The following is an 11,390-nucleotide window of genomic DNA, read 5'->3' as shown; positions in this document are numbered from 1 at the left end:
AAAACACTTTATTATTGACCAATCATATGCTTGTAAATAAATTATTCTTTAGCTAGTTTAACTCCTACACTCAAAAATAGATCAAATTTCAATTTGAAGGCACTAAAACTTAATAATATTATTTTGAGATGATATAATTCACAGCTTCAATTTATGAAAGCAGTTATCATGTTTTTAATGTTGTGATTTTAAATTCAATGAAATAAAGGTTGTTTGTGTCATTGATGAGAGTTAGAAAAAAATAGGATAAACATCTTTTTTTTTATTAAGAAGATGGGGAAGCAGAACCTTCAGTTTTAACGATGCACAAAACAGAAGAAATGACAATGAATTTTAATGAGCTTATAATCAAATGGATGAAGAATTCGTTGAATAGCATTTATATGAAAGGTGTTTTTTTGCGTAATGCAATACATCAAACTGTCCTTGAAATGCATAAAGAAATTAAAATTTATTCACAGTTTAAACATGAACATCAGGGTTGAAATAAACAAATCATTTTTGCAAACGGCTGCAAGTTTACCGATGATATATTGGATAACCATCGACATGCATAAACACAAATTGTTTTAATTGGGAGACCGTAGTGCGCAATACCCAAAATGCGCCACGTGGTTGTGTAACTAACAAACGGTCTGTGATGGTAACGATGGACCAATGCCTTGAAAGAACCACGGCGTCGTAGCGACTAGGACATTATAAAAACGAGCGGACAGGTGGAAAACGTCTGTTCTTAAACACTTGTGAAACTTGTACTCTTTAAAGTCTCCAAAATGGTAAGATTTTGTTCTCATTTTATTTTTTAATATTTGTTTTTGATTTATTTTTTGTACGATCAAATTATAATGGCAATAGATTTATTGAACAATAGTTACAGTGTTGAATTTGCTACCACGCTTGAATGATTTACATTAGTTTGACTTTGGTGAATCAAGTTCAACACTATTATATTTCTACATTTTTGCAACATGATTCTGTGATTATTAAATTGACCATTTTGCTGTAAACTGAGACTAACATATCTGTATGTAATAGTTTCATTCTTTAGCAAAAAACAGGTTTCATCTTAAAATATTTAATTTAAATATTAAATATATGTAAATTAGTTTAACAATATTCAGACAATCAAAACAACAAATACTAATGTTATATGAAATAAGTATCCAAATACTTCTAGAAAACAAACAATTGTTAGTATCTTTTAACAGTGGTAGATCGAATAAATGCAAATAAAACATGGAGCAGCTTAGCAGGATCTTAAACTACACGTATGTGTTCACTTATCTGTGTGAAAAATATATCGTTATTATACAATTTAACGAATATACACAAACATTTACAAAAACATATTCGGTTTATCAAAAAATGTTAATTTATAAAAATGGACAATAAAAACGTGCATGTTAAATCATGGAATTGCTGTTTTCGTCACCATGCATTATGCTCACGTCTATATAAAATTAACTTAAACACTAAGTGTGTCTGCTTTTATTGTAATGACATTGACATTGGCGCCAATGTTGATTTCGTGCAAAATATTGGTATGACAAAAATAATGACATAAACATGACTCTGTTTAAACATACTCACACTGAAGGACGACTAAAGTTTACTAGGTTACATAAGTCTGGCTGAAATATTTCAAGCGTAATGCTTCTGAACAAGAAAAACGAAATAAGGGAAGGCGTTGTTAGGCATGTACGGTGATTTATTAAGAAAACTTCCATATTTCATATAAACTATAACCTTGGTAGAATACGCATTTAGACCCATACCTTGTAACAATGAAAAAAACCTTGTATTTTGGCAGCAAATGTAAAATGAAATTAAAGTGCAATTTTTATACTATTTTCTCCAATGCATACGTTTTTAAATACTAATTCTATATTCATGCAAATTTTACCTGATTGGATAACAAATAACTATGTTTAAATAAGTCAACGGATACGAAATTGAGAGCTTAATTACAGGTTACAGAAGACTGTTGCTGTGATGTGTGTTTATAAATACTTATTGTTTAACCTAGCAATGGGTAGATGGGGAGTTAACTGTCGGTAAAAAGGACATGAAACGAAGCTGAAAATGAATCATGCGAGGAATGTTTGCATTAGAAATTCTTTATAGCGAATGAAACATTGCAGAAAGTGGTTGTTTATACGTTTCAAATTATTACAGCAATACCTTAGCCAACCAATGTGTAACCATTTAGAGATTACGGACAGGAAATACAACAACAGAAGCACTGTATATTGCTGGATTTATTAAAAAGAGAATACAAATGTGTGCAAATATAATACGGTCAGTTATATGAACAATAGTGTATTTTAACTGAACTGTGTTTATTTGTATATAATATTAATTTATCAAATGATTTTGCCTATATTTGTAAAATTATTAGTGCAATTCTGTTTATAGTTTTAGAGGATACTCTTCAGTACTGGGAAAACTAAAAATTGTCCATAAACGTTTATTTCAAATATTGCTTTATTTAGTGCGTCTTTTTTATCTGTCTTATGTTCAGACAACCATTTAGAATACAGAACTGCTGATTTGACGTGACATATTGTGAAGCATTATTCATTATGCCCAACAAAGTTGTCCATTGTTTGTCCCTGTGACAATGTCAGCGACAGACAAGGACAAACTATCAATTCAACCATTATTGTTCATATGTAAAGTTTTCTTCTATTTCGTATCTTCAGGACCGCCTCTTCGTGCCTCTGATGTTTGTGTTTGTTGCTTGGATGACATCAAGCGTAGATGCAGGTATGTATTTCATATGTGTCATTAATTAACTGTTGATCCTCTTCTGATGTAACCGCATCTGGCAAACTTCTATGTAACAATAGATTGCTTACTTGCATTCTACCGGCTCAATTGTTTTGAATGCAGTACAACTTGGAAGATTTTACCAATACATGAACATACAATGTGATTCCTACTGTTCTAATGTAATTTATTTTAAACATATTAACTTTAATAGCATCATCAAAATTAAATTTACAATGATATAAGGTAAACATGAAATCAGACACCAGTAAACATTAAGCACAATTTAAAGGCTTTGAACTCAAAATATTGAGTTGCAAATCACTCACAGCGTCGAAAGTGATGGTATGCACGTACGTCTGCTGCTGGAAACATACCACAAGGCGCACCGAAACTGATGGTATGCACGTACGTCTGCCGCTCGAAACCATACCGTAAGGTGCACCGAAACTGATGGTATGCACGTACGTCTCCTGCTGGAAACAATACCGCAAGTCGCACCCAAACTGATGGTATACACGTATTTCTCACGCTCAAAACCATACCGCAAGGCGCACCGAAACTTATGGTATGTACGTACGTCTGCCGCTCGCAACCATACTGCAAGGTGATAGTTTGCACGTATGGCTCCTGCTGGAACCATACCGTAAGGCGCACGAAACAGAAGGTATGCACGTATGCCTACTGCTCCAAACCATACCGCAAGGCGCACCGAATCTGATTGTATGCACGTATGTCTCCTGTTGGAAACCATACCGCAAGGCGCATCGAAACTGAAGGTATGCACGTATGTCTCCCATTCCAAACCATACCGCAAGGCGCACCGAAACTGATGGTATGCACGTATTTCTCCTGCTGGAAACCATACCGCAAGGCGCACCGAAACGGATGGTATGCACGTATGTCTCCCACTCCAAACCGTATCGCAAGGCGCACCGAAACTGATGGTTGCACGTAATTCTCCTGCTGGAAACCATACCGCAAGGCGCACCGAAACTGATGGTATGCACGTACGTCTCCTGCTGGAAACCATACCGCAAGGCGCACCGAAACTGATGGTATGCACGTATGTCTCCTGCTGGAAACCATACCGCAAGGCGCACCGAAACTGATGGAATGCACGTATGTCTCCCGCCCCAAACCATACCGCAAGGCTCACCAAAACTGATGGTATGCACGTATGTCTACATCCATAAACCAAACTGCAAGGCGCAGCGAAACTGATTGTATGCACGTATGTCTACTGCTCCAAACCATACCGCAAGGCGCACCGACACTGATGGTCTGCACGTATTTCTCCTGCTGGAGACCATACCGCAAGGCGCACCGAAACTGATAGCATGCACGTATGTCCACTGCTTGAAATCAAACCGCAAGGCGCATCAAAACTTATGGTATGCACGTACGTCTCTTGCTGGAAACCATACCGCAAGGCGCATCGAAACTGATGGTACGCACGAACGTCTCCCGCTCGAAGCCATACCGCAAGGCGCACCGAAACTGATGGTATGCACGTTCGTCTGCCGCTCGAAGCCATAGCGCAAGGCTCACCGAAACTGATGGTATGCACGTTCGTCTGCCGCTCGAAACCATAGCGCAAGGCGCACCAAAACTGATGGTATGCACGTACGTCTCCCGCTCGTAACCATACCTATAGGCGCAAAGAAAGGTGTCTGGCAAATAGAAACGATTAGTAACATCTGCATGTTTCAAATGAAACAAATCTAACCTTTGAGACATTAACAATATAGAATTCGCTTAAACATCACAGAATATGTAATGGTATTCTTTCTCAACTGTGGTTCTAGAAGTATTTAGTTAACATCAATATAAATGTTTACTTCTGCCGCCCCAATTCACATTTGTCTTAACAAGAATCCTGAATGTTATCTTGCCCGTTGTAAAACCTCAACAGCACACAGTTTGATATAAAATATCAAACCTAGAATGGGCAGGACATATTGACTAAATGAATGTAATTTGTGCCGAAATGAAGCATCCAGTGGTATATACCTTAGCATGATAAGCCCGTGCATTCCTGCAGATATCTCCCTGGCAAACCAAAAACCATTTAACAGAAACGAAAATATTTGCTAATGAAATTCATATTCAGTAATCATATATGATAACGAGGTATGGAAATGTTAAATTTTATTACACCAAAAACATTTTATGAGTAGCGTTCGGTTCGAATATCAAAACCAAAAATCTACCTATTGGGTTGAAAAACAAACAAAAAAGCGCAGGATTATAGGTGAAACTTCTTTGAGAGAGAGAGAGAGAGAGAGAGAGAGCTTTATAAATCAGTTCTTTAAGCTTTTAATTCACTGTGTTTTTTGTTTGGAAGGCTTAAAACCTGCAACCCAAATGACTATTAACATTGAATCGATGTGGCATAACCAAATTGTGAATGGATGAATATTTTTGACAAGGTTATAGTTTGAAATATGAATCCTGGACTCTAAAGTACATGTTACACATTTTTGGCAATCTTTCTGGGATGTGAATGCATAAGTGGACATAATTTATCAGATAATGGTAGGCTAACGTCGTTTAAAACATCAGTGGTATTAAGTAAACTATTTATAATGTTTGTATATGTATCACATTGTAAAAGGAAATGAATTTCACTTTCAACTTGGTTACTGTTGCAAAGTCTACATAGTCTATTTTCGGGGGGTTTACCAACAAAGCGTCCAGTTTCGATTCGTATTGGTAAAATTCCGAAACGGAATTGGCACAACAGAGAGCGTTCATATTTTGGTACATCAGTAATAAATAGTCCTCCTTTTTAAACGTGGATTTAAACTGTCTGTAAGTGCGAAGTTTTCTTACATTCTGCACGTCATTTGTCCACTGTTCACTGTATAAGTCTCTAATAAGATCATTTACATTTGAGAGCCAACACAAGATCTTACATAACAATGTTGCTCAAGATTTACTGATTAATATAGATTTAACATCACTAGACCAGTTATAATTACATCTATTATAATCGTACATAAACACTTTCTTTGTTAGCCTTTCATTGTCCATTAGTAATAGTCTGTTCCAAAAACGTAATATTGACAGTTTACGTTTAAACACACTGGGAACCCAGCCAGAGTCTCCGTATAAAGCTAACAGTGGCGCAAATCGATGTACTCCGAAAAGGTATCTTAGAGCACGATGACAGACATTGTCAATACTTTGGAAAGACTTGTATCCCCAGGTTGCTGCACCATATTCAAGAATAGGAGATACACAACAATTAAAAATTTCTCATACGTATTAAAACCAATATCTTTGAGGTTATGGGTTCTGTTAATTAAACCGCCTAGTGCACGTCCAGCCCCTTTCGATAATGCATCGCAGTTCAACACAAAATTGCTTTTCTCGTCAAAAATTACCCCCAGGTATTTGTAATGGTCCACGGTTTCTATAACATTATCGCCTACTGCGTTTCGATCGCCCATGACGAAAATATACGCACTTCGATTTGTTAGTGTTGATGAAACTCGCTATTTCTTGCACCATGTGTGAATGACGTTCAGTATAGCCTGTAAATTGTCCTCAGTGTCTGACATTAAGACGATGTCGTCCGCATACAGAAGTATCGAGATGTTGTCTGTACTGATGGTCATACCAAGGCCTAAATCTTTTATTTCCTGTACAAGATCATTTGCGAATATTGCCTAGAGAGTTAACGACAAAGTGCAGCCCTGTTTTAAACCGGAGTACACTCAAACCAATCTGTAGTGACGTTGTTTGCGAGTCCACTGTTGTTAATACGCACACACGCAGATGAGCTTGCATAAATGTTTTTTATGGACTGGTATACTTTCCCATCAATATTGTGAACCAACAATTTATATAGGAGCAACTTCCGGTCCACATAATCGAAACACTTCTTAAGGTCAATGAAAGCAGTGTATACGTTCTTGATGTTGCGAATAATACTGTTAAGTGTAAATATGTGGTCCTCGCACGATCTACCCTTCCGAAACCCGTTTTGTTCATCAGCCAAAAGGTCATTAGATTCTAAAAATGAAGACACTCTCTTATTTAAGAATGATGTGTACAGTTTGTTTATGCATGATAACAGGCTAATTCCCTATAATGAAGTGGTACTCTTTTGTCGGTGCTTGGTCTTTCAGTATGGGGCAAATAACAGCTTTGCGCCAAATCGATGGTATAATACTACAATCGAATATTACCTGAAAATTTCTGTATAACGGCAATAACAACTGGGAATTTAAGAACATCGTATGGGATTCTGTCATAACCCGGGGCTGACCCATTTTTAGCACTCATAATAATGTTTGTTATCTCTTCTATAGAAACATTTTTATTCAAAATAACATTTGGTGCGTAAAGAGTGTCAACATTTCTGTGTTCAAGTATTTCCTTATGATTTATACATTGTCTATAATGCTCTCCGTCAAAAGAACCCGTATCATCACAATTATAAATTTTCTCAAAGTCTGTTTTCCACCTATTTACCACCGTTTGTTCATTTTTGCAGACATTTCCGTCGTTATCGACTATTTCGATTGGTATGGAATTATCTTTTCTTGGCCCTAAACGTTTTATCTTTTGCCAGAATTCATTTGGATTTGAAGTCGAGATCTCGTCGATTTCAATAGCTTGAGCGCGCCTATATGCTCGTTCCGACTGGCGTAACAATTTATCAAAGTTATTGCGAGCGTTTTTATACTCATTATGCAATCTCTGTCTATTGCAGTTGTTTCTGTCACATCTTAAAAAGTCTTTTTCCTTCCTACACAAAATGTTCCATAGGGATTGCAGTTCATCGTTCCAGAACGGTTTCGTATGTTTTCGCCGCTTCTGCGTTCTACGAGATATACGTGCTTTGGGGATATTGTCTGACATTTCCTTAAGAATAACCTCACATAAATAATCGTAAATATCATCAATTTCACCCTGTGTCTCTACACCTCTCAATTCTAGTGATCATATTTACAATTGCACGTTTTGCCATATCACTGTCCATAAAGTCATTTGGGATACGCTTAAGATTAAAACGTGGTTGATTTTCACTGTTACTCGAACCATGCATACTACAGTCTGTTTCACAGAAACCCAAATCAATTTTTGCTAACAAAGCCGAATGGTCCAGCAAGCGTGACCGCACACCAATTAACCCGTGCAAATTATGACGATCTGTGATCTCTTTAACTGTTAATACGGTAAACGATTTAAACCAATCAAACATGTCTTGTGGAACGCATAGGTAGTCGACTACAGAGTTCCCATTTGTTGAGATTGACGTATAATTGTCCGACGTAAATCTACCATTTAATACACAGAGTTTGGCATCATTAAGAAATTCTATAAACGTATGTCCATGTTGATTTATTGATTTATCTATAGAAACATAAATATTTTTTTTTGGTGGTCACTCGATGAAATAAAATTAATTCTAAATGATATAATTATCCTCGACATATATATCCTCTACGATAATTTTTTTTTCACTCTCCACTCAGATATCGGAAGCAACTGCTCTGCAACGACGGAATGCGATCCTGTCAACAATACTGCGACCGTTTGTGACACAACAGCTAACACTTTCGTCTGCAAAGTCGGTGCGTAAATGGTTAAGTGCATATAAGAACAGTCAGTATATATTAAGTAAGAACACAATAAATTATAACGAATGTTCAAATATCCAATAGATTTTTTTGGATGCCTCTGAGAAACAACTACGACAGATTTTCAGGCAGATCAAGGCTCCAATACGCGTCATGTTAATTGTGTAATAACTTGAATGTAATTATAAGAAATCAGATGATTATTCGATTGAAAATCGATGTAAGGTATACACACTTTTCGGTGTGTCTTTCAATCAGAAATCAATTATCCGTATCGAATAATATAATCCATTTTAAGGTGCTGGCAGCGTCTGCAACGGAACTCAATGCGTGGAGAATGCTGTATGTATACAGTTTGCACGTGTAACACCGACTACAGAGCCAACTCGGAAAAACTCTGCCTTAAAGGTACTCTTCAAAAATCAATATCGATAAAATAATAATATTTCCCAAATTAATTGAAAATGATTAAAAAGCTCTTAAATGTTTAAAGAAACAGAACAATGTGTTAGTGACATGCAATGCAGCATACTAACACACTTATTATCATCACTATGTTGTAAGTCCACCATTTGTAGCAATACACACCTACTACTTACTACTTAACAACGATGATAGCAAATCGTGGCTTGTAGGGTCCCAGTATTTGACCACTACTCACTTCTTTCCAATGAAAGTGGGCGCATTGTTTTAGATGGTTATATTATTCAAGTATTTGTGCCCAATTGTTTTCGATAGGGTTCACGTCTGGACTGTAGTCTGGCAACTGGATAACGATGATGCCCTGCTCTAAAATCCATTGTTTTGAACTCTTTGATTAATGTTAGTGATTATTGTCTTGCTGCAGAAAATGAAAAAGAGTATCTGGGCTTATTTAAAAGCTCCTCTGACCGATACCCAGCACCCCACATAAAAGTACGGCTGTATTTGGGCCACTAATTTATTTACTTCTCAATTGTTCCAACTCGCAATGTTGTTGGAAACAACAAAAACAAACTTCAATCTGTGGATATATCTTTATATCAGTCGATATCCACATATTACAAACGTCACTCTCTGACACTGTCTCTTGTTTCGTGAGAGGAGAGGAAATTTTCCTCCATTATGATATCCAAAAGCGTGCACAGTTCTATTATCCACCATCCCTTCTTGCCACAAACTGTCAATTTCTTCGGCCCCACGTCTCCCTTCTTCTGCTGAATACGTTCTCCTTTGTTTGTCGTTTTTACAAAACCTTTTAGAATGTTATTTTTTTCAAAAATGTTATATGATTATGAAATTTATAAAATACCGCGGTCAAATACTTCAAAAATAATATTTCTTATATCAAATACATTCATGTTTACACAGATAGCTACAGAATAAAACAAGGGAAGTCAATCTTACCCTAAATGGCATAATTTAGGGAAGAGTAATTTACCTTGATACAAAAATACGATTATTGTTAATTTGTTTTACATGACAGTAGCCAGAGAAAACCAATAGTGAAATTATCAATACTTTCTCGCGAAATGTATTTGGTTATAAACATATGATTTTTTTCCTTATAGATGCTGCATCTGGTATTGCAGTTTCGTTGATCATCCTCTTGACCGGCTGTCTGATAACCTACATATAAAGGTTAAAGAAAGGTCACACACCACTCAATGGAAAGCACAAAGAACTATGGAATGGTTTTAATCCTGTTCAAACCAAAAAAATATAAAGATAAACACGTATAAAATGAACATATGCAATTTGAGAGACTTATAAATTGGTTCTTAAGTCAAATGGTAAATTTAACCTAATAATCTCTAAAAACGTAAATAACACCGACTACAAAGTTTATAAAGACCATTTCAGCTAGGTTTTGGCAACAGTGACTTTAAAAATAAAATGCAATGACTTGTAATTCACTCTAAACTTGCGAAATCAATTACGGAAATATGATCTACGAACAAAAAATTTCTCTTCTGTAATAACAGCTTCTGTAAATATAACTTGTGTGTTTTGTGTTGTTATCGACATGGATCGAGCCTTATTGTTAGACATTGGTATTTAAGACTGAAGTTTTGATCAGCAGTAATGCTAACATTTAAATTAAATTAATGCATATTTCAAAGGAAGTTTAAATTATTTATTTATCTAAACTATAATTTTTATTGAAGTCCTCTTCAGCATTCAAATACGAGTACAAAAATACTGTTGACGACAATTTGGTTCTTGAGCCTGTTTCTCTTTCTTATACGGTTTTAATTTATCAGTCCTAAGTTGAGAAAATATCAATTTTTGGAAACGGAAAACACACTGTACATTCGTAGGACCAATATTCCATAGGTTTTGATATAAGTTTTTCTTAAGACTGATACATCAAAATTGTTGATGAGGTCTTCCAATAAAATAACATGTATATTGTATTTATTGGGTGGACTGAATAAACTATTTAATATATCGATGTTTGTCTTTTTTCCGTTCGAACCCTATGTTAAAAATGATATACTCGTCATACGTGGCAGTATTATATTAATATTTCAAAGATGTCGAAAAAAAACTCTTTGGATATAAATGAATTTGAACATTTTAACTGTTTTCGTATAACCGTCCGTAACCGACATTGCTATATACTTTCGACGAAGTCTATTGGAATCACATACAGTTATCGTTTCTCCTGGTGGACGACTTGTCATTTGACCCGTTGTAATCTTTGTACACAAAATCAACATGAAGTCTGTTAATACATGACGTTGTTTCGTGGACCATTAAAGGCCAGTGTACACATCCTTCTATTAACATTTGCCTTCAATTAAGGCCTAAAATGTTGATTTATATTTAAAGGGACCTGCTGACACAATAAAAACAATAACAAGATCAATACTATTCATGTATTGTTAGCGATGAATCGCGATCCGAACATATCCAAAAATGTTGCGTTCATCGATTGATGAACACAATGCCGAAAGGCAGTTCATTTAAGGCATGGAAGTTAAGGTGTAAATATATGTATAACAACATTATAACTAAGATGAAGCTAAAATTGTTATGTCACCG

General features: G+C 35.7%; 1 protein-coding gene across 1 annotated transcript; it reads left to right on the top strand.

Annotated features, from left to right (window-relative positions):
• The first annotated feature begins 701 nt into the window (after positions 1–701).
• Positions 702–10,779, top strand: LOC128235420 (uncharacterized). The gene is made up of 5 exons (XM_052950245.1): positions 702–776; positions 2,703–2,766; positions 8,259–8,357; positions 8,662–8,771; positions 9,914–10,779. The coding sequence occupies exons 1-5, from the start codon at positions 774–776 to the stop codon at positions 9,941–9,943; spliced, it is 306 nt and encodes a 101-aa protein (XP_052806205.1). The 5' UTR covers positions 702–773; the 3' UTR covers positions 9,944–10,779.
• The last annotated feature ends 611 nt before the right edge of the window (positions 10,780–11,390 follow it).

Source organism: Mya arenaria, chromosome 1 (assembly GCF_026914265.1).
Source record: "Mya arenaria isolate MELC-2E11 chromosome 1, ASM2691426v1".
In the NCBI taxonomy this organism is placed as follows: Eukaryota; Metazoa; Mollusca; class Bivalvia; order Myida; family Myidae; genus Mya; species Mya arenaria.
The sequence above is the reverse complement of the archived record's forward strand: the minus strand, read 5'-3'. Positions and strand labels throughout refer to the sequence as shown.